The sequence below is a fragment of the Papaver somniferum genome, unplaced genomic scaffold (assembly GCF_003573695.1).
Source record: "Papaver somniferum cultivar HN1 unplaced genomic scaffold, ASM357369v1 unplaced-scaffold_24, whole genome shotgun sequence".
NCBI classification, from domain to species: domain Eukaryota; kingdom Viridiplantae; phylum Streptophyta; class Magnoliopsida; order Ranunculales; family Papaveraceae; genus Papaver; species Papaver somniferum.
The window spans coordinates 4333516-4357118 of record NW_020634374.1 but is presented as its reverse complement, the minus strand read 5'-3'; the positions used below and the strand labels follow the sequence as shown (position 1 = coordinate 4357118).

The 23603-nt window shown below is 37.3% G+C and overlaps 3 protein-coding genes and 1 long non-coding RNA gene across 16 annotated transcripts; 2 read left to right on the top strand and 2 right to left on the bottom strand.

Annotated features, from left to right (window-relative positions):
• Window positions 1–1027: 1027 nt before the first annotated feature.
• On the top strand, window positions 1028–9492 carry LOC113340986 (serine/threonine-protein kinase BLUS1-like). Of its 6 annotated transcripts, none has more exons than XM_026586028.1 (16): window positions 1028–1134; window positions 1329–1459; window positions 1559–1750; window positions 1850–1962; window positions 2069–2279; window positions 2360–2600; window positions 2712–2859; window positions 2949–4783; window positions 4876–4956; window positions 5039–5580; window positions 5978–6181; window positions 6270–6320; window positions 6481–6610; window positions 7194–7449; window positions 7573–7679; window positions 8341–9492. In XM_026586028.1, exons 1-8 carry the CDS (start codon window positions 1085–1087, stop codon window positions 4398–4400), a joined length of 2538 nt encoding a protein of 845 aa, XP_026441813.1. In that variant the 5' UTR covers window positions 1028–1084; the 3' UTR covers window positions 4401–4783; window positions 4876–4956; window positions 5039–5580; window positions 5978–6181; window positions 6270–6320; window positions 6481–6610; window positions 7194–7449; window positions 7573–7679; window positions 8341–9492. The 6 variants fall into 6 exon arrangements, with proteins under 6 accessions (XP_026441813.1, XP_026441812.1, XP_026441814.1 ...); XM_026586027.1 differs by having other exon boundaries at window positions 7019–7449; XM_026586029.1 differs by having other exon boundaries at window positions 6481–7130; window positions 7243–7449.
• A 77-nt stretch (window positions 9493–9569) lies between these two features.
• LOC113340805 lies at window positions 9570–12918 on the bottom strand. The gene is made up of 6 exons (XR_003355652.1): window positions 12791–12918; window positions 11886–12621; window positions 11616–11727; window positions 10310–11121; window positions 10113–10194; window positions 9570–10018 (listed from the first exon to the last, which is right to left on the bottom strand). It is a non-coding gene; the product is annotated as an uncharacterized LOC113340805 (long non-coding RNA).
• Window positions 12919–13530: 612 nt separating this feature from the next.
• Window positions 13531–18997, top strand: LOC113341064. Of its 8 annotated transcripts, none has more exons than XR_003355760.1 (5): window positions 13540–13646; window positions 14797–15209; window positions 17791–17910; window positions 18254–18369; window positions 18577–18997. XR_003355760.1 is itself a non-coding variant. In XM_026586097.1 (2 exons), the coding sequence occupies exons 1-2, from the start codon at window positions 15136–15138 to the stop codon at window positions 18929–18931; spliced, it is 429 nt and encodes a 142-aa protein (XP_026441882.1). In that variant the 5' UTR covers window positions 14554–15135; the 3' UTR covers window positions 18932–18997. The 8 variants fall into 8 exon arrangements, 1 of the variants encoding a protein (XP_026441882.1); XR_003355755.1 differs by having other exon boundaries at window positions 17761–17910; XR_003355758.1 differs by lacking the exon at window positions 18254–18369.
• Window positions 18998–21344: 2347 nt separating this feature from the next.
• Window positions 21345–23325, bottom strand: LOC113340878 (berberine bridge enzyme-like 26). Its single transcript, XM_026585928.1, has one exon. The coding sequence runs from the start codon at window positions 23305–23307 to the stop codon at window positions 21595–21597; it is 1713 nt and encodes a 570-aa protein (XP_026441713.1). The 5' UTR covers window positions 23308–23325; the 3' UTR covers window positions 21345–21594.
• Between the last annotated feature and the right edge of the window lie 278 nt (window positions 23326–23603).

The following is a 23603-nucleotide window of genomic DNA, read 5'->3' as shown; positions in this document are numbered from 1 at the left end:
GTTCTTTTTCAATAGGCTGGTTTCCTAAAATAAATGTTTCAAAAAAATAAGTTGGTTTCCTAATTGGGAAAATCAAATGTTACTTTAGTTTTCTGGGATCACTTTTCTCTTAATTTCTTTTGATGACAAGTGTCATGTGGACCATTTCACTATACTTCTTTTGCTGACAAGTGTCATGGGGACAATTTCACTTCACTTCTTTTATTGACAAGTGTCATGAGGACCACTTTCAATGATTAGTTCTGTTAATTTCCTTAATTTTCTCTAAAAACAAAACCAGCCTATTAAAAAGGAACGGAGGGAGTAATATTCTTTTCTTTCTTTGTTTACTGTCCTTGAAGTTACAAGGAGAGAGAAAGAGTGAGAAAGAACCTGGGGAACTCGGACATAAACACGGAGTTAATTGCGTGAAATACTACCTGCTAGATAAGAGGTAGGGTTTAATCACCCGTAAAAAAACTAACTAATAAAATATTTTAATTTTAAACATAGATTGGATTTAGTTTAATTGTAAGTTGTATTTAGCGATAAAATGTTGTTGGTAATTCGATGTCAAATGTACAGAACTGTCAAGTAATATGAGACCCCAAAAAAAAAAAAAAACTCTTATACCATCAAAATTGCCTACCGAAAACTTTATTATTGCGGCAAATATCAATATTATTAGGAGAAGACCAATCCTTATAACAAAATAATCCCAATCACCGGATTTCTAAATTGGTACCCGGCTATATTATCACCAGACTTTAGCAATCGCGCAAAAACTCAAACAGGCAATTAGGATTGTCAACTTCTCAGAAATGAGGGAACGTTTGCCCAAGGGAATAAGGCATTATGCACTTGCATAAAATTTTCACCATCTTTACGGAGCGATAAAAATACCGGCCGACTGGTAACGTGGGGGACCACTTCAGCCTTTTACCAACCCATTAGTAGAAGGATCCCCTCTCCAGCTGCTGAACCAATCCGAAGAAGAATACCTGGTTAATGGGTGTCAACATAGGACTGTTAAAAATACAGTCTGAAAAGCATATTCAGGCGTTTTGTGTGCTCGTGTCCCATTAGCAGAGTCCGCTACCGGAAAATGTTTCTGTTGTTTAATTTGTCGGCCCGTATTTGCCTTATCCTCTCTTGGTATCGTCTTCAACTTTTACGCGTCAAAGAATGTCCTTAATAAAAATGTCTTATTTTCATTCTTGTTCACATGCTCGTCATAGTGTCCTAGAAAGACTTGAACTTGATGATATCAGTAGTCTTCTTTAATTTCTTCTTTCTTTGTTTGTTGAAAGCTTCATTCATTAATCACCATCGCTTTGAAATTGGAGCAGTCCCTTTGAAAAAACCAGACAAGAACGAAACAACTGTTGCTGTCTTTCTTTAGTTGAACTTGGATTGACTGTGAGGCTTTTCTTCGATCAAAAAATGGTTATAATAGGACCCAAAATAGTACCAGAAGAAGGTAAGACATTTCTCTTAAGCTAATTTACTTATTTAGAACCATGGACATTCATTTTGGTGTATGAACTGATTTGGGTTGTCTTGAAATTGAAATACCCAGAGCCAAAAAGTGAAAGCAAGGTATTTTTTTCAGTTAGATGGATGAAAGAATTCAGTCAGATTTTCAATTCTTCAGATAGAATTGATGAAGGTGGTGCTGGGACTTCTGAAAACAAAATGAAAAAGAAGAAGAAGAAGAATGGTTGGAATATGGTCAGAATCAGAAGAACAAAGCAATTCTCATCTGACCCAGGTGAGGTTTTTTTTTTTTTTTTTTGTTAAACTTAACATTAGAAGTAAGCAATTTTAAGTATGTGATGAATTTTAACTAATTTTCACATGAAATTTGAAGAGCAAATTCGATACGAAAGTGGGTGTTTCGAGTACAAACAGATTAAAGCGGCAACAGAAAATTTTAGTCCTGCCAACATGATTGGTAGAGGTGGTTTTGGACCAGTTTATAAGGTATTAAGGTGTCTACTTCACAGCTTTGTGCATATATGCAGATTCAATCTTGCATTTTATACTGTCCAACCACAATAATACTAAAGAGTTTCTTGGATGACTGCAGGGTGTTCTTCCAAATAAGACGGCAATAGCGGTGAAGAATCTGTCTTCGAATTCAAAGCAAGGAAAGAGAGAATATCTCAATGAAATCAACACAATTTCTAGATTGAGACACCCAAATTTGGTCACATTGTACGGGCATTGTGCAGTGGATAACAAGTTCCTATTAGTATATGAGTACATGGAGAATAGTTGCCTAGCAACTGCACTGTCCGGTAATCTTTGACGACTCAGTTTCTTAAAATTTAAGTATTGCGTTTCTTACTGATGAAATGGTTGGATAAATTTTGTGAAGGCTCGCGGCCAAATTTGAAGGAAAGACTAGATTGGCAAACTAGAGTTAAAATTTGCATTGGGATAGCGAGGGGTCTTGCTTTCTTACATGAAGGAGCAGCATTCAGAATTATTCATAGAGATATCAAGCTTTCAAATGTTTTATTAGACAAAGATCTTAATCCTAAGATAGCTGATTTCGGATTAGCTAGGCTCGACCTTGAAGAGGGTACACACATCAGCACTTGCATAGCAGGAACCATGTGAGAAAAGAAGACTACATTTTTCGTACTGCCTGGTTTAATGTCTTTTGTTTTAGAATTTGTGTTATCTAATTTCTAAGTTGAGCTCTTACTTACTTTCTTTCTCTGCAGGGGGTATATGGCTCCAGAGTATGCACTGCGTGGCAGGTTAACTGCGAAAGCAGATATATACAGTTTCGGGGTGGTCATACTTGAACTTATTAGTGGCAAGCGTTGTTCAGACAAGCTGGGAGATGATAGCCCTCACCTTTTAGATTTCGTAAGTTGTAATTTTAACAATTTCACTCTCATTTTAAAAATACATTTAACTTAAGGTTAATTAAAGGCTCTGGCTTGTTATTCTTGTAGGCCGTAGCTTTACAAAAGAAGGGAGATCTTATTTCACTAATCAATGAAAACTTAAGGACAGGCATTTCAGTCAAAGAAGCTCGCGTGATGCTAGATTTGGCAATGTTATGCATTTCTTATTCTCCTGAGATGAGGCCTAGTATGTTGGAAGTGGTGAATATTCTTGAGGGAAAGACCACAATGAAAGCTCCTACTCTAATAGAATCAGATGACTTGTCAAGAGTCGATTCCGATGAGATGAGCATGATTGAATATTCAGATAATTACATAGACAACACTACATCAGAAATGGTAACACATCAAGGTAATGCTTCTACCAACCTAGAAAGTGAGGCTTTGGTTCTTTCCAAATATCGCGATTTAATATCGAATGCGAAAGATTCTACAAGTGAGGAACAGCAAGATGGTGTAGGAGTTCTTTCTTCAAGTCGTGCATCACCAAAGCAGGAAAACAATATCTGTACTACTGTGTTTTGTGGTGATTCTATTTCTGTTGCAAATGATCCAAACAATGGGGGAGGGAAAGATGCAATTCAAGTTTTTTCCTCTCCCGGTGCATCTAATGAAGAAGACAAAACCTATACTTCATCTCGTGTAAATGATTCCATTAGTGAAGATAGGGACGATTCGAGGTTGTTGATCGACACAAATGTTTCAACAGCGAAGACTTTTATATCAAATGCCAAGGCATCAACTTCTTCAACCCTTGAGTATGTCACTGAGGTGGGGGACAAAGCTGAACTCAAGTATATTGAACCGCATTTTGAGGCAGGGAAGTACTACATTGAATGTTCAGACGAAGAACTGAAGGTTGGTTGTAATAAATGGAAGAATTCCCTGGTTGGATGTTTTGTGAGTGAAAGTGGAGCATTTTGCTTTGACAAAGAGGTGGATGAAGATGTACTTCGTCAAGCAATAGAAAAAGCTTCAGATGTGGCTTCTGAAGGGAATGGTTATTCAGTGTCCTTCATTGGGAACGGACACTTTGTGTTGCAGTTTAGCTCTGATGAAGATAAGATTCGAGTTCTAGAAACATCAGGCCTTTTGCATATCGAGGGTGAAACGTTGATTTTCCGAAAATGGGATTGGAAACTGAAATTTGACAAAGTTGAAATGCTGAAATCTGTTCTTGTATGGGTGAAGATTTATAATCTACCTCTCTTCCTTTGGAATTCGTCGTTTCTCAGTAAAGTCGGAAGTGCACTAGGAATTCCTATATGTGCTGATCAGACCACCTTGAAGCAACAACGACTGCATTACGCAAGGATTTACATACAAGTAGTTTCTAGTAAACCACTGCTAGACACTTTGCTTATTTCAATCAAAGGAATGGATTATCTACTCAACTTGGAGTACGACTGGAAACCGTTGCGGTGTACATATTGTTTCACATTTGGGCATATTGAGTCGAAATGCACGATGAAAGGGAAGGGGAAACAAGTTTTGGAGTAGTAGTTGTTATTAGTGGAAGATGAAAACGAATGACCTCAACAGTCGCATCTCCTCCAAACCCCCATTGGTGCCCAGAGGGTTCATGATCCCATGGGGTGGGTTGAGCGTCTGTTGGTCACAAAACTCTTGACAACTTTCTTGGAACATTGCGATGTTTCAGAACTAACACCATTCGATCCCTATATATAGTATAAGAATTTTCCTATCACTTTCACTATATTTTTTTAATTTGGATTCTTTGTTTATCCATCTGCAACAATCTTCAAATACTGAACCGTGAAGAAGAGATTATTTAGATGGATACGTTAGAAGAAAATATTGAATCATTAATAGAAACTCTTGGCATTTTTGAGAAATCCTATCGAGTAGTACCGACTCTAACTGTGAGTATCATTGCCATTTCTAATTCTGAAACTGAAATTTTGCTTCTTTATTTGTTAACGCACTAAATTTGTTGCTTCTGGTGTTTAATTAGGATGAGAATGAAAAACTTATGTTGATGGGTGTTTTAGACGATGCTTTCAAACAACTGCTTCAACGATCTCCTATTCTAAAGGTAACATTCAAACATCTCGTCAGGCTTTATCTTTTCTTTTCTGGATTGGCAAAAATGGTCTAAAATTTTAATTTCCAAACAGAGAATTGGCGGCGGATCAATTGCTTCTACACGGAAGGACGTTGGATCTCGTCGACAGAGAGAAGACAAGGATAGGCCACCAACTCAGACTGTCAGGCCGCCAATGAAATCATGGCGAAGAACTCAAACTAAGAGGCGCTATCCTTGGTCACTATTGACAAGTCTTTTCTTCTTCTTCTTCTTGCTTGTTTGTTTGGCCATCCACTCCGTTTAAGCCTCTTCTTTTAGCCTTGCTTTTGCAAGTTAAGCCGTTTGGTGTATTTATTTATTATCTCCCTCCCCCACCTTGTATCGCTTAGGCGCTCATTGTTTCTATTTTTTTAATGAATTTAATGAAAATTTTATCCTTTCTCTTAGAAAAACAAAATAAATTAGGATAAGCTAACAGTCTCTCCGACTCTGGCTTTCTGCCGCCTTTCTCCTTCACTGAAGTAAAATGAAAGGACTTCTGGACTCATTGTGTCGGTACTCTTTCTTTGCAAAAACCAGATATCAAAACACGATCAATTTTCACTAAGAAGGGAAGTGGGAAGAGATCCATGAGTAAGTTAACTTCATATAAATTTTTCACTGAGAATATTCCATTTCTTTTGAATTAAAGCACAACCAACTTGATGCTTAATTTTTATGTCATTTTTCACTAAATTTTGGTTTGGGTTTCCTTTTTTCTTTAATTCAATTAACAGAGGAACTTACTGATTTAAACACTTTTCTCTTTTGATTTTGGTAGAATTTTTGGTTGTAAAGGTTTCATTTTTATATCCAGGACAACTAATAGAATCTAGGTCTACACTGGGTTTGGATTTACTGGTCACTCGCAGGTTGAATTTATTACGTGGGTTTTGAATATAAATCAAGCTAACTTTTTGTCCAATAATGTGAATTGCAATTCCTAATGCAAATTGGTTGATGTGATAGCAAATTACTTTGCCTTTTTCAGCTGATTGTGAACTTCCAACGGTTGAGGATTCTCAAGTTATGAGAAAGCTTTACTAGTAAGGAATCAGTTGGTTTATGCAAAGGGGGACTGACCTAGTTCAAAGCAAATTTCTAATGATGTTTTTAATATACCAACAAGAGAAGATCTAGATGGTCCTGTAGTTACTTCTCCTGCACCAACCAGAAGGTTGCCCAGGAAAACCCGGTACGTTTTTGTTGATGAATAAGCTTCTGTTTGCTAGACTTGTCAGCTGACCTACTATGATGTGTGCATTTTACTTTGTTATTTACAGCTTCCAGAGGTATACCACCTACCGCTTGGGAGACCTTTGCTAAAACAAAAGGTCTGTTATCCAATCTTAATTAAGGTCTATAAATTGCAGAATTAAGTTGAGTCATTGTCCCTGCGATAGAACTAATAATAGTTGAATGCCGTGTTTTTTGAATCTAGATCTTTCCTAGACAGTGCCTGATATGCGAAATGTGATTTTCTGATTATTGCAGGTATTAAGAAGCGCAAGAAAGATAAGGTTGTCTATGATGAACAGACTCATTCATGGTAGTGTCGCCATGGTTATGATCGCGTGAATGATGATAAAGATTTTTCCCATCATCGAGGCCAAGATGACAGATGGTACACTATACATCTTAAATTATGTAGTTACTGATTAGTTCTCAATTTTTTCAATTATGGTATAGTCAAGATGTTTTGGAGAGTGATTACTCAACAGTTTTGGGGGATCTTTATTGTGTATTTTGTCTGCAAGATGTTGTTGGAGTAGTTTGAAGTCACTACTGCAGGTGTTCCTTTGATTCTTAAGCCATAAGTCAATAAAGTTAGCCTGAAAGGCAGAAAACAATGAAAAAAATTGTCAAGGAACAATTTAATCTCAGAGTATCTTAATTGTAGGACAGATTTAGCTTAGCCAAAAAAAAAAATTCATTCTAGTCTATTTAGCATCTGGTAATTGGTTTTTGCTAACCGTACAAATGAGAAGTCAAAGTCGATATATTTTAATAGTTTAGCTAATGGTGTTCCAAGAAACAAGCAGAAAAAAAGCAGCGTGTTGAAAAGAACGGAAAGAACCGGTTACGGAATCTGAAGCAAGCTGCTAAAGTTGGTGCTTTGCCAACTCATAACATTGTTAACATGAGTATGTCTTGTAATTATAAATCATCAACTTTTTATGTTGCAAACCTACTTGTTTTTCTCATAGGCTTGGTAATGCTCAAAAAACATATCACCAAATTTTAACGTGGATCCAGTGTCGAGGCCATGTTCAACTTTCAGCAACATCATTACCTATTACAGGAATTCAATCTGTACAAAAGAAAGTTGGTAAGCATGAGCTAGAAAGTGTCCCGGCCCGCGGGTATGGCAGCAACTTCAACCGCTAGTGCAGGAAAATTTGACAAGAAACTACCAGGAGAGAAACCTCCAAAGCATCCTGGACTCCTGGCAAGTTCCAAAAGGTATGTATATGAGAAAACTACAAACTGTTTTGTTGAACATTTTTCCCCTCTTTTGCTCTCTGGGAATTAACTTATGACTGCATGCTGATTTCTTGTCTCCCTCCCTCCATCTCTTTTCTTTAGTTTCTCCCCGTTGCTGAAGGAAAAAGAATAGGCTCTTTTGGAGAGGGAGCAGACTGATAAAGTTCTCAACAAGCTAGCACTCTCATGAAATTTGTGACGTGAAGAAGGTAAAGGAATCTTTGATTTACTGTTGGCGTTGGGTTCATCATTCATTCATCCGTTAATTATGCATAATTTCAACTTGCCGGACGCCGGTGATATCTACTTTTGAATAGGCTGTGAATATGTACTAATCCAACTGTTTTCTCTACTATTTTTGTATACCTAAAGCTAATGTCCACCTTCCCAACCTTGGTAGTACTACAGTTATAAAATAACAGCCCCAAGCATTTACTTTACTTACATTCAAACACATTTTCATGTTTAAAAATGAGAATGAAATGGTTAAAATTTGAACTTAAGAAATTTAAAAGGTTGAGATTATCATCCTTCACTTATAAGTTCAAGTAATTACTACTGCATCATGTAAATCGGGCCAGGATAGACCGCCCGTCTCTAATTAGTTGTCAAACTGTAAGAAAACAAAACACAGTCAATTTTTACTTTGTGACTGGCACTAAGAAGGGATCCAAGAGTAAGTTAACTGCATATTAATCTTTCTCTAACAATCCCATTTCTTTTGAATAAAAGCAGAACCAATTTGATGCTTAATTTCGTGTCATTTTTCACTAAATTTTGATTTGGGTTTCCTTATTTTGTTCCATTAATGTTGAATAACACGGGAATTACTTACTGATTTGAAATACTTTTTTCTCTTGATTTTGGTAGTTTCTGGGTGTAGTTTGTCATGCGTGTTGATTGCCGGGCACTGCGTGATGCAAAGATAATATGCAGCCGACTTGTTTGTAACAAAGAAGGTTTTCGCAAAGGTAAACATAGTAGGAATAGGTAACCAAGAAAACTTACAAGCGAAAGGTGCAAGGCAGTGATCATGGTAAAGCAGCAGAAATCAGGTCGGTGCGTTGTGTCAAAATTTGCTGAGGAGCATAATCATCCCTTGGTCATTTCTTCTGGCGCTAATTGTCGTAAGTGGCTTCTAACACAAATACCTGTGAGTTCGCTTAACTTGCCCTTAATGAAATTTACTACAGTATCATGAGGATGCATTGCATCTAAGAACCAATAGAACATGCACATGTTGATATCACTAGGCCTCCGTTCCCATCAAAACAATATATATTGCTTACAGAATAACCTCTGTTTCCAGCTTCCCGACCCTTATCCTGTATTCCTTCTGTACATGTAATTTTGTGAGTATGTATGTCAATCAATGTCAAACATAGAATGACAATAGTCTTTTCCATGACCAAAAGGGCCTGGAAGTTGGCTCCAGTGCACTTTCCAGTATTACTCTGTCATATACCTCTCATGTTGGTACATATAATAAAGCTGCCCATCCTTACAAACACGCTAGCGTAAAAATTGACTAGGGAGTTTTGTGATTCTTTATAATGAACCACTACCCTTATAAACTCTCAACCGTGAACATGAAATCATCATCACCTAATCCACCTTCACTGTTTTACGGGTCGCATCTATTGACTGATGAACATGTTACTTGCATTTGTGTTTTTATTCACAATCATCAGGCGAGGTTGTTGGGACTAGCTTAGCTTCATTTGTCATGGATACAGAAACCAAAGAAAGCTTTACCCTGGCTATGGCTACTGCAGCAGCTGGGTCGTCACAAAAATATGTATGTTTTTGTTTTGTGAGAAATTGATCCCTGCAGCGATCATCATCTGGCGCATTTAGCAAGAACGCGAGAATTTTTTTTCTGACAAGGCTACCTACTGTCTGTTCATTTCGGTCATTAGTGGTAAAGGAGTTTTGAGTACATTAGTTCATTTGATGTAATGCAAAACTGGCATATTGTTCTCTTTGATTACTATTAAACCTCTATCAATTCAGAAATTCTGATTATTTTTTTTTTTGCGTGGATGAATAATTACGAGAATATTTTGCTAATCTCGGTTAAAAGGAAGGAAATATGCATATAAACCTCACAATTGAACATGCCTTATCTTCTTCAATTAAAAAATGGTTATATTAGGACCTAAGATAGCACCAGCAGAATAAACATTCATTGGAATTGAAATGACCAGAGACGGTGAAAGTAAAACAAAGGAACAAAGGTTTAGACAAAGCTAAACATGGAAGAAGAAAAATACAGAGCACAGAGAAGTCTGTTGCCAGATTCGTTTGCACAAGAACCGGAGACTGGGTAGACTAGGAAAGGCTGCCATAAATCCAAGTGTTTCAAACACTTGGATTTATGGCAACATTTCCTGGTCTCCTCTCTCTTTCGTGGAGCTCCTTCGTTGTTTGTGTGAGAAGTTCATCCAGTTTACTTAACTTAACCTCCCCTTCTTCTACAATTGAGTACGTGCAAGCGCTCCTTTGCATTTGCACCCAATGGCATCTCACAAACAGGTTGTGGTATAGCCTGTCAGCATAAAATCAAATTTTGTTAGACTTTAAAACCAACAGGAAATCAAGAAGGTGTGTGAATTACAAGATGAGAGTATATGATATTATACCTTGATTATATGGACCGGTAACTGCTGTTGGGATGGTCTCGTCCCACCAGAGCCTTCCAAGAATTAGAAGCCGATCTGGTACCTGCAACACAAGAAAAAGAAACTGCACAAATTAATTAACAAATGATGAGTAAGAATTAACAAATGCATTAACGTGAGTAAGACTTACATGGTTTAGAGAGAACTAGAAGACTTACATGGTTTAGAGAGGAAATATCATCATGCTCGAGCATAAGGGTGATAATTCCACCACCGAATTCCCATGGATATACCATCATTTAGTTGATTAGTAAAGATTATACTGTGGTTTAGGTGTAACTATGATAACTATTTATACTGCAAGTCTATCACCATACCTAAACCCTAAATTAAGTCGATGAATCCAAAACTTTATTCTAAAAGATCTTCTACCAAAGATAAGATAATGCAACAACTGTTGGATTATGACAGATTAAGTTTGGCCTTTAGATCTTAACAGCAAGATAAAGTAAAATTAACAATTCGTTAATCAACAAGATTTTCCACCGTATTTAGAACGTGGTAAAAAAGGAGGATATCCCGGTGGAAAAGGAATTTTTTTTTTTCTATTGCACTCAACAGATAGGTGTTCCATGACTGGAAGATTTGAGGTATGAGAGAGAGAGACTTATCTTTTTTTTTTTTAATTATTTTAAATAGGAAAGGATAAATATATTAATTCAATAAAACAACTACAGGAAGGATTTATCCTGCTGAATCAAGTATGAAACCCAGTCAGGAGTATTGTTGTACCAGTGAAAGCAAAGCAAATGAGTTCTTGCATACTTAGCTGATGAGTCTGCTAAGTGATTTGCATCTCCATGCACATAGTTGCATGACCAGAAACTGAAAGAGACTTATCTCTAACGGACAGATTCTGCGCCTTATCCCCTTCTTTCCTGGCTCCCTTGCAGTCTTCAGGATTATGTGTCACCACAGGTTTTTTACTGGAAGATGGAGGTTTTTTCCAGTTCCAGCGACTTTCTTCCTCCTGAGAGATAGATTTGTAAATCACACGTATGAAAGACTTCAAAGTAAAAAGTAAGACATTTGATTTGAGAGTTGAAGCGAGAGTTAAAATGGCTTTAAAGCTGATTCAAGTAGACATCACTATGGACTCTAGACTCCAAATCTAGATACTCTTGCGTACTTGAACCAAGATACAGTCTTGGCCTAGTCTTCCTAATTAGAAAGAGAATGCATGCAAACATCTACACCAAAGAAGAATGTAGAGCAAAAGGTACATGTTCTAGTATAGTAAGCGCTAAAAATTTCCATTTAAGAATAATGCACTGGTAGGTTGTGTGAGGCTAGCATACTGACTTAGGGTCAATAGTTCACAATTCAAGATAAGCGGAAGTAGTGGCATAAAATGACACTTGGCATACTAACATCAAACCAATTATAATTGTTTCACATTTAGTGATCTACGTTGAACAAGTTAATTTTCCAGTAAATGAGACTTAGATTAAGTATAGATCATACCCAACAACCCAGACTGGATCCTTTCCTCCAACTCACACGCAAGGCTTCATTGGGTTTCTCAAACTTTTGACGTTTGTTTGTGCGTTTGTTATTACTGGGGTTTCTGCCCCCACTGTTTGCCAGACAAATATTTCATCAAAATTAACCAAAGAATCAATGCAACTCAACAGTAAAATGAAATAGCATATGAGCAAACTGATCAACACTAATACATAAAGCAAGTATAAAAGGTCGATAGTAGTGAAGCATGCATATGAGCACTTTATTAACCTTCCTGTGTAGAGACTCTCCATTTCTGCATTTCCTCCAGATAGAGCAATGGGTTGTGAAGCATGCTTGGACCGTCCAACAATTCCAGCAACACGAGGAAAGTGGACTCCCCATTGCCTGCATGTGAATCTATCTTCAGGGGATTCTCCTACTAGAATTCCCTGATTCCTTTCAGGGTCACTTCCAGCCACGAGAAAATATTTGATGGGACGTTTTTTGAAGGGGGCACGAGGAACAAATGATATGTTGACACCTGCATTTGATATTAATAAATTATATTTCCAAAAATATAGAAGAAGTGTAATTTTGGAGAGAAAATTTGTTTTCTTAATTGGTGTTGGTATTTTTGGAAATAGAATTCATTAAAATCAAATGCATGTGTCAACATATCATTTGTCCCTATGCCCCTTCGAAAAACGCCCCATCAAAATTTTTCTCTTCCAGCCAGTGTGGGACAGTGACAAAGATCTTTCCACTGCAAGCATTGGCCTTTCCAGATTTATTTGCCCGCTGTGTTGTATAAGCTTTATCTGATTTATTCTGATTATGAACATGTCCATAGACTGTCTCCTCAGTCTCCCTTGAACCATTTTTACTGTGCTATCTTCGCACACGTATTGCAACAAAGAGGGCTGAGTTAATCCTCAGAATGTTTGCCACACTTGACACATTCTTTCACCTTTCTCTTGCCCATTTTTCAAAGCAGTTTCAGCAAAAAAATATCACCACAGGGAGTCTGCAACAAGTAACAACATACAAATTGAGTTTCCAGGACAACAACCTGAGCTCCAAATGAAAATCTAGAACACTAAACTTGAAGAATCTCTACCATTACGGACACACCATAAACTAAATCATTCCATCAGTTCAGAATGACTAAATTAATAAAGAAAAAACCTGATTACATGTGAACAAGTTGTGTAGCAGCATTGTCTAAAAAGACTAGAATCCCTTTTCTTTGTTGGGATACCAACACCAGGATCCTATCAGTCTTTCACTTTCATCCTATTAATCACCACAACCGATTACAAACAACACAAAACAAAATTAGGATTCTGAGAAAGGAATAAAATCAAAAATTCAACATTAGACTACTTGCACTTGCGATAACGAGTCTCGAATGTAAGAAATGATGATATTACAATTTGTTGGAGTTGTTGTAGTCTTTTCTGAGGTGCTTAAAACCTTAGTAATATTTTCTAATTATTAATATAATCAGAAATATTAACATCGTTATTATTAAAAAGATGTGTTAAAAAATTACGAAGAGTCGCAATGTTTCAATGAAGCATGGCAATGTTTGATAACATTGTAATGATTGGCGAATCATCACAATGATTCAAAAAATAACTGAATCAGATCCATTATAAAGCTACTCAAAATGTAGATTGTTGAATTCACAGTTTCCTCTGTTTTCTTCCATTATCATTTTTTATAAAATTTTCTCTCAGTTTCTCCGCCCCTCCCGTAAATCCAATGTAGATTTTACTTTACTGCCCCTGGAGGTGTTCGACCCTTATCCTCGTATAGTTCTCTCCAACATCCCATTACGAAAGAAAAGAAAGTAGACACGTGGCGAAACAATACCCACGCACGATCCCATTCAAAATGAAAAAATCTGCTGGAAATGAAAAACCTTCAGATAATCCACTCGGGGACTGGAAGATCTTTTCAATGCACTAGTGTCATAAATATAAAATATTTGTGCTGGTGCTCTTGCTTAACAACAAGGATATACTGTTCTGACTCCAATCGATTGAGGTAAACCTAAATCTCAAATACTGTTCACATTTCCATCGAATGCAATTATAATGTTGATCTCCAAATCATGATTGTTTGATGTGTATCTCATAAAACTTAGGATGCAATTCATATGTTATCTGTTGATGTGCAATTTAAGTTTTGCTGGTAACCAATTCATATGTTCGCTGTGCATTTCATATTTCGTAGTTTTTGGTATTCATTTCGTAAAAGTTTCCCAATTTTTCATTTTTTTGTTTTGGAAAATCTGGCCAATGGAAAGAATCGGTGGTGTTAATCAATAGCCTAAAGGAAATTCATTGCTGGAATCCTTATAAATTCTTTCGGAAATCAAACAAAAATTGTCAGAAATGCATGCTATGCTATCATGAGTAGTCCAAATAACCAAATTACTGTACTGTTCATCCTAGAGGGAGTGCTGGTGGTCTTTATCTTGCTTGGAAAAACATTGAGTTAATAATATTGATTTCTGGGTTCTAACATGTTTTTATGGTGGCGAGTAAGGCTGTCAATGGGTACCCATTACCCGGATCCGGACCCGGTATGTTAGGGTCCGGTTCCGGACCCTAAAGTTGGACGCATTAGCTACTTAGGATCCGACGGGTAATTACCCGATTGGACCCGAATTTAAACGGGTCCAAACGGGTACCCGCGGATATCGGGTACCCGTTTATTCATTCTTTTATTCATGTTTTTAGCAAAATTATAAGTATTTTTTCTAGTTTTAGCTTTGATATTTTATTCATTTAAATTTTTTCTCTTACATTTAATCTTTATTTAGTACATTCATAAGAAATAATAATAATTTTTTACAAAAATTACTTAAATCCAAGCTAAAAAGAGAAATATATTAAGTTTTTAAGATTTTTTAAATAGTTTTTTTTAGACTCGATGGGTACCCGGAACCGACGGGTACCCGGGTACTAAACGGATCCGGTTCTGGGTCCACAAATTTAGGAACCGGACCCGACCTTTATAAATAGGATGCGGGTCCGGATTTAATGATACCCGGGAGGACTCGGACCCGTTGACACCCCTAGTGACCAGTATAGATGTTTTAAATATAATTCCTGTAAATTGATCAAACAAATGGCTAGTTGCATCACCATACCTTGGTTAATTGTAGGCGATTGTAATTTTGTGCCTTTAGGCTGGGTCTAATCGTAGTCAAGATTGAAGCTTAATTTTGGATCCACGTCACCAAAACACAACACCGGGCAACAATGGGGATCCAAAATTCCTAGTGGATACGAGGTTTGAAACTGCGCAACACATCGGAAAACTCAAATGCGCGGCTCCAAACTCCGTGTTGACCAGTCCACGCGATGTTCGAAACTGCGTGTCCTAGAGAACCCTAAATCGAACAGAAGCCGCGACCCTTCTTCTCTTTTCTTTCTTTCTCTCCTGTTCTTCAACCTTCACCCAAAGAAAATCAGTTCCCATGGATTGATTGTAGCCGTTTTTGTGTTTAAGTAGCGGCAAGCTTACAATGGTTTGTTCTAGGAGCAGTGGGGAAACTATTGGTGGTGTTTTTATGCCATTTCATCAACAAATCCACACTAGGTATGTAGTTTTATTTTTGATTGATTTAGTTGATTTTTTGTTTTAATTTTTAGTTATAATGGAGTGATTTCGAAGCTATTGAATGACTCATGTTGATTAGTTTTATTTAGCAGTAGGAAATTATTTGATTTGATTTCAAATAAATTGAAATGTGTGTGAACTTAGGGTTTATAGTATTTGGGGTTAATTTGGGTGAAACATAAATTTATGATTGTTTCATAAATTGATAGATTGATTTAATTGTGTTTATGGTTTGTAGAATGTATTTGAAATTTGTAAAACTACAAAGCATGTCAACAATTTTGTTTTGAGCATTGGTCATAGAGTTCGAGGATTAACTCATTTGTGGTTTTGAGTTGATGTTGAGAGGATTGTATGGTTGAAAATGATGTTGTCAATATGCTTTTGTTGGAGGTTTTCGTTAGAGCATTTTGCAATTAGTTTGATGATTAACTCAATTATTGTTTTGAGTTGATGTTTAGATGATTGTAGAGGTGGAATTGATGTTGTTAATATCATTTTCATGGAGGTTTTCATATGAGCATTGTGCATACCTCAATGTCATGTGAATGTGAATGTGAATGTAGGAATTCATATGTTCATTGTGCATAGATTAATATATGTGTTTGATTTTTGTTAATCATCTTTGGACTTGATTGCGTCTTCCAACCACTGAGCTTCTTCACGACAATTATCGAACTGGCAACGAAGGTACCTACTTTTTCCAGGTTCCGCTTCTAGTAACAATTTGATGCCCGTACAACCTCTCTGCGGGCACTTGGAATACATCCAAGGGCATTGCATGGCTGAGTGGTCATCAAGGAAACACAGGAAAAATTTGGTTTGCTTCTACACGCACAATTTGTTTGCCCTTGCAATTAGAATTCATTTTTGACCGGCTAAATTTGAAGGATCGTTTTATGTTTGATGGCATGTTTCTTTGAGTGGTTGATGGAGTGTATTTATAGAAAAAAATTATTATTATTTATAAATGAAATCCCCCTTACAAAATCTTGGCGTTACAGTGTGTTGATAAGGATAACAAGATTTCTATCCGAAGTTGTTGTGAAAAACAGTGTGTAGATGACATGGTGGTAACTGCCTAAGTTAAGTCGTCTTAGTGTTTGCAACTATAGAGTTGGGCTGTGCTAATAACACCCGATGTTATCCTAAGATTAATATCAATTTATTAATAATGGTCGATGTTTAACCAAAGCTCAATCTGAGAAAGTATACGAAAATAAGTCGTCGTTTAACATTACCGTGTAAACCGGGTGTAGGAAAAAAAGGTCGAACAAATATAAAACAGGAACGCAGTTTGTAACAGCGTACAAAGAACACACAGTTTGTTTCTGCGTGCCACACACATAGAAACTGCGTGCAAAAGAATATTCCGTGGATTATTCTTTGATACGCTGATAGAAACTGCGTGTAATGCTTTTTCTATACGCAGTTTCAAACTGCGTACCTTGGATACTTCCAACTTGGATCCAAGCTGAACGCCGCACTCACTCTGGATCCTGTCAACTGTACACAGATTAACGACACTTCTACAGTTAAAAATCTTGGATCTTGGAGGCCATAAGAGCCAGCCTTAGAAGAAGAAAAACAGAACCAGCACCCTTTAAATTCTGTTGAGGCAGATGTGTTCAACCTTGGTTTACTCGACTTAGGCTTTTCGGGTTATCATTTTATTTGGTTTAATAGGAGAAATGGAATTCATCTCATGGAGCAAAGATTAGATAGAGCCCTAGAAAACAATGCCTGGAATTCAACTTTTCCTAACTAAAATGTGAAGCACATGGCACCTACTACCTCTGATCATACACCTATTTGTCTTAACACCCACACCACCTGGAACGATTGAGCTTCTCCCTTAATATTTCGGCCACTGGATATAACTCATCTGGTGAAAACCCTTGACTGCTGAGGTTTGCGCCGCCAGCATACAAGGCTCGCATGCTTTTTCTCTTACATAAAAATTAGGGAAAGTTAAAAATTCCATAAAAATTTGGAAAAAAACCTCTTCTGGAAACACTAACCATAATACAAAATCTCTGCAAAAGAGTTTGTTATCTGAGTCTCACTAATTCTGATAATATTCATTAAAAATCAGTGTACAGATTCAGAATTTTACTGGCCAACAAGCCAATATAAATAGAACAAACTATACGCTGCTTAGTTTATTAAATGAATAAAGATCACTCAATATCATTGCATTGACTGCAGCTCGCTAATGGCATTGACAGCGTGCTAGTTTCATCAGAAATATTATTCACTGTGCTGCTGCTTGCGATTAATTGGTTTTTCAAGAGAAGATCTCGATTTGGCAATGGAATTTTAGCTTATGTGTACTAAGATATTATTATTAAGGCCCCGTTTTGATAATGAGTTGTGCTTTTCGAGGCATTTTGATGGTTTAGAGTTTCTGAACTTTGACGGAATTTTGAGCTTTGGGTGTTCTAATAAAACCCACAACTTACAAATCTTTATTAAAGTTAAGGTTTTACAGATTGGGATCGAATTTTGATTGCGTTCTTCTTATTCTCAGGAAGTTTGAAGATTTTAAGCCAAAATGCAGGTTTTCAAGAATTTCTTTGCTGCTGTTGTTTTACTAGTAGTGGTGAGTGTTACAAATGCTCAAAAAGCTAAATCTCCACCAGCACCACCATTAGCACCAGGTCCAGCGCCAGACTACTAGGTAAAGTTCCTACAGTTTTTTTTTTTTTGAAATGTTGTGTCTACTTGCTGCAATCCTCAGACTTCGTAACAGGCTCACTGGTTGACGTTCAACCTTTTAGCAGTCCTTCATTGGTCTAGAACTAAAATTCCGAAAGAGTAATTGGTATAGGGTGTTTTCGTAACAGGCTCACTGGTTGACGCTCAACCTTTTAGAAGTCCTTCACTGGTTGCTTTCTTTTATCTGTTCATTACAAGTTAATTTTGTGTCACCACCAGTTTCGTGATTTCTGTACATAGTAACAGGTTGATACTTCACTGTTAGATGAATATGCTTAATGTCATGATATTTTCTGGTTATTCAGCGATTACAATAAGCAGTAAGGAGTGGTAGATAGGCTCTTTTCTGTAATTCAAATTTGGAGATATGGGTTCGTGCTATTCACTGTGTACTATACGTATTTGTTGCTTGAAAAAAGAGGTACTTGAAAAAATGATCTTTGTTAATGAATATTCTTATATACTGCGCACTCAATTCTTCCAAATAGTTGAGGGTGGCGGCAAATATTCCAGAAATACAAATTACATGAAAACTTTGTTCTTACAAGGAAATTTATAAAACATGTCTGGATGCACCTTAATATTGATGCATTATGTTTCTGACAGTTGTGATTGCGTCTATTTGCAGTAGGAGGTCTTCTTCTGTTTTGCTTGAATTGATCTTTGGATTCCGTCTATCTGCAATCCTATCACGATCGAATCTAGACCACACTATGCTCTGGTATGGAACTCAGAGTCGGCCGAAACTTGTGCTTTCTATACCGATGATGCTTCCTCCTAATTCTGCGGCTCAGTGTTTCATCTCCGTCCTTGGAAATTCTTTGGCTCAGTGTTTCATCGTCGTCCTTTGGGATAACATGTTCATCCCCTGGTATGGCACTCAGAGTTGGCAGATATTTGTGTTTTATCTGCCGAATCTTCCTCCTAATTCTCTGGCTCAGTGTTTCATCTTTTTCTTTGGGAATAACAGATTCATCCCCTGAATTACTAGTTTTAAACCTTCGTAGAACATTTAGTTCCGTAATCACATTTATTGCCGTCTTTTTTAACCTTTTGATTTTACCACAGTTATAACATCGTTTTGTCTCATCATGCCATCTGGTTGTTGTTTTTCGACAATCAGAGTGGAGGATCTTGATTGGGCCCCGAGTTTCTGTTTGAAAACCAGAAATTTAGACCAAAAGAAGAAGAAGCTAGCCAATGTATACTAAAAGAAACTCACGAGATGTTAAATGTACGTACCTCTAGATGGGATTTAAGCAGTTCTTTATAATATTCGTTTAGAAACCCTTTCGCAAAAACTCTTTGTTTCTCATCAAACTGATCGCAAGAAACAACAAAATGCGGGTTATGAAAACTGAATGAAGAAATCAAAATTCCAAATTAGAATGACAAGACCTGACAATGATACTCACATTTTGATCCAGTACATGTTGAGAGAATTTCTCAAACCTTGTAAGAGCACTTCTTAACGCTTCACTAGTTTTGAAAATATCCATCTTACCCTCTTTTTTTTAGGGTTCAAGATTGTTGCGGATGAAAAGATAATCCAAAAAAAAAAAAACTTATTGAAATGATAGCAAGATTCTTGCACTATATAAGGATGGAATGGATGTGTCAGTTCGGAAAACATCCGATGCTTCTATCAATAACTGAAAATTTAGAACGTCGCAATGGTCCAATACAGTCGTAGTCAACATTAGTCAAGCGTTTTGTAAGAGACACTCCTCACACCCCATGGACCTGGTGAGTCGTGACTCCTCTTTTGGGAAACCAATGGGAAGGCCAGGGGCGTGGGTGGGGTGAGGGGCGGGAGGAGAGGTGCTGTTTGTTTGGACTTTGGATTCATTGGTTTTCGTTGAATCGACGCGTCTTCTTAGTACTTTAACTAGTCATCAAGTTGCAATTACCAAATGTTCTCTTTTATGCCCCTAGACGGGAGAGGGCATGAGTTGAACAAATTTTCTTTTAACGGCCCATGCTCACCCCTGCCCGGCGTCACAACTCCTAATTAATTCTTAGAGACCAACTCCCCCACTTGGCCACTTCTATTCTTCTTTGCAGGTGTTCAAATTGTTGTTCCAGCCTTCCAGGTGCTCTCTTCAGAATTACCCCCACCTGAGAATAACCCAGAATTGGAATTTTATTCTTCAATTTAGGCTGTTCGCAATTCTTTAGCATTCTACGAACTGCTCATTCACTCCTCGAAAACTTAATCAAATGACCTAAGACTTAGAGGACCGCTTTGAAGAGGTAAGAAATTAATTCTTGATGTTTTCAGACTGGTTAAGATGGAAAGATGAAGGTGGTTTGTTTCTAGAGGTGAGATTTTGATGCTAGAATCTTCATTTTAGTTTCATTTTCATTCTGGATTTTTGATACGTCTAGAAAAATTCCTAATTTTAGGGCTTTTGTAAAATGGGTTTTTTGATTCTAGGGCTTATGCTATTTATTGCTCTGTTGTTGTTGGTCTGATTGCTTGATGATTATCTTAAATGGGTTTTCATTGCTTGTCTTGATGATTATTCTTGATGTTTGTTCTTTTGTTGAAGTCCTAATTTCATAAAAATAAGATGAATGATTCATCCTCTAACAGGGAATGGCTCTTATGACATTGGATTATGATAGCCTTGCACCTCCAGTTAGTATATGTCAGGCTATCGCTTCATTATTTTCGCAATGGCATTTAATTCTGATGATCTGAATAAAGCTTTTCTTTTCTGAACTAAGGGACAAGGGTCTCAGGAGAAGATGTCATTACTGGAAGGCCACTCCCACTGCACGGGAAGATGCTCAACAAGGACAAGCTTTCCATTACAAACGACGCGACCACATGACCAGCATGGAGCATAGTGAAACTGAGATGGTGGATCAGGTACTTTACTGTGTCAAATGTACTAAATCTGTTGGAAATTGTTATGTACACATTCAATTAAACCAATGCTAGCTGATGGTTTCAGGTTTCTGAAAGCAAGGATGAAGTTGTCAGGATACCTCAGATTGGAGACGAAGCACGGTCGGAAAGGAACTGTGGGCATGATATGCGCACAAGAAGATATGCCGTGGCCGAAGGCGTCGCCCCAGACATCATTGTGAACCCACATGTATTCCATCTAGAATGACAATTGGTCTGCTTATTGACTGTATCATGGGGAAAGGTTGCAGCTCATGTGGGGAAAGAGGGAGATGCAACTCCCTTTACTCAAAGCTGTAGCATGTACAGTGAGTTATCATTACTCTCAAAGTCCTTCAGTCGGGCTCTATTTTAGTTTTCCTTTGGTCTGTTATATAATGGCTTTGCAATTAGTTTCTAAGTTAACTCCATAAAATCAAACACCTGGAGTGCTCTTAGAAGTACATCATAACAAGAAAAGTTCTGACAGTACCCATCGAAACTAATTTTAAGTCTTATTTTAAAAATTGATTAATTTTAGATTGATTTTTATAACAGGTTAGTGTTACTCCATCTGATTTTTCATCTTTTTTCCCTTTCTCTTATCCTGTATACAGTTACTTACTTGATTTACGGAGCACTGGGCTAACTTTTGCTGTGCAAGGGACCAATTTTTCTTTATGAATACATGAAAAGAAAAAGTGAAAGAATATAATACATCTACTATTGTGCTATTTTCTTTACTCATAATAGTCAATTACTTGGAATGCTTTGTTCATTTCTAAAGAAGTTCTCTGGATCAACTTTCCTTTTAACTTGAACTAATCTTTTGTAGTTGCTCTTGAAATATTTACTTCCCCATGCGCTACCTTGCAAGGAATTTGCTGTTCCATTTTTTGATACACCCAAATCAATATCTCTATAACCGATGTATGCTTCCCTCGGCGTCTTCGAAACATAAGTACCCATATACTCGTAATACTTTCTCATCCAGTTTATATGCCTTTCAGATTCTTCCGACCCTTGCTCTGTCCATATTGTCAGGTATTGGATTTGAAACAAAGTTCCATTTCTATGTGGATAAGGGATCTCAGTCTCAGCAATCTCATCCATCCTTCCGCCAAAAGGATGCATTGTCATTACAGGCCGAACTTCTTTCATTAGTAGTTTCCATGCCCCTTCCAATGCGACTACCGGAATGGGTGTCTTCACATAATCAGACTTTCCCTTAGCAAACCTCTTTGATTGGGTTCTGTTCAATAGATCATTTAAAGTTCCGTTGTCTGGCATTCCAGCGTACCAGAGTACAGATCGAATCCAACTCATTTTGGTACAATCTTTACTCTCTAAACCCAGCTCAGGAAATCCCTGTTTCATCACAGTTAAGAGCTTATTAGAATCACCAAGAAACAAAGAGATGAATGAAGCTTTAATTGTTCTACGTTCTTCGGTGCCCACTAGAGCTATTGCAGCTCTAATTAAGAGCTCTTGGGGAAGATTATGTGCAACTTCTTGCCACCTATGTACTAGTGAAGTGAAACCCGGATCATCTCTCAACATTTTCTCTATTCTAAAAACAGTTACAGTCGGTGGAACGTCAACCAATCTGATCTCCCAGGAAAGAACGACGACAAAGCTCCCAGGAGCACCTCCTCTTATGGCCCAGAACAAGTTTTCTCCCATGGATTCCCTGTCGAGGATTCTCCCATTGACATCGATTATTTGAGCATCAATGACATTATCAGCTGCAAGTCCATATTTCCTTAGCAAAGTACCATACCCACCTCCACTAAACGATCCCCCAGCACCTACCGTTGGACAAACCCCTGCAGGAAACGCAAGAGTCTTGCTTTTCTCTGCAATTCTGTAATAAAGTTCGCCCAGAAGCGCACCAGATTGAACCCAAGCAGTTTTAGCATCAACGCTAATTGACCGGAGATTAGACAGATCAAGAATCAGAAACGGGACATCAGATATAGAAGATAAGCCTTGGTAGTCATGGCCACCGCTCCGAATTTTCATCAGAATTCCATGTTGTTTAGAACAAATGACAGATGCTTGAACATGGGATTCATTTGAAGGAAGAATTATAAACTCGGGTTTTGGAGTGGTGGATGTTATGAATCTAATGTTGTGCACAGTTGACTGCCATATTGATGAAAATCTTGAACTCGTCGGGGTATAAACTGGTATGAAACCCGTCTTAGACTGGAGTTTAAGGCATTGAAGAAATTTTCCGGGATCAATTGATGTAGTCCCTAATGAAAAGCTGAAAAATAGCACTGATATTAAAAGAACAGAATACCTCTCCATCTGATTTTTTTTCTTTTTCTGTTTCACATATTTTATCACCTTTTTTACAGATATACTAGTGTTATCATGTATTCTGAGTGCACAGTTAGCGAGCACTTTTAAAACATCGGATTTGTTATTGTATGCATGTTCACTGTATTGTTTGGGAATCATGCAGGTGATGGCGGGAGTGGCTTGCCTTAAAATATCAATTTGAAATCTGAATGCACTTGATATACGTATTCTTACCACACATAAAATAAGAGTTGAATAAGGGTCAGTAAAAATTGCCTGGCCAGTGGCCACAATTAAGACAACTTGGCTATGCTTGATCCACGCCATGGTATTAGACCATTTAGAAAAGTAAATAATTGGACAAAAATCCTAATAAAAGTGGGAGGCTAGGAACCCTGAAATATATATCCATGTTTATGGGTTCCAGCGTTCTAATTTTTTACTGAATAACTACC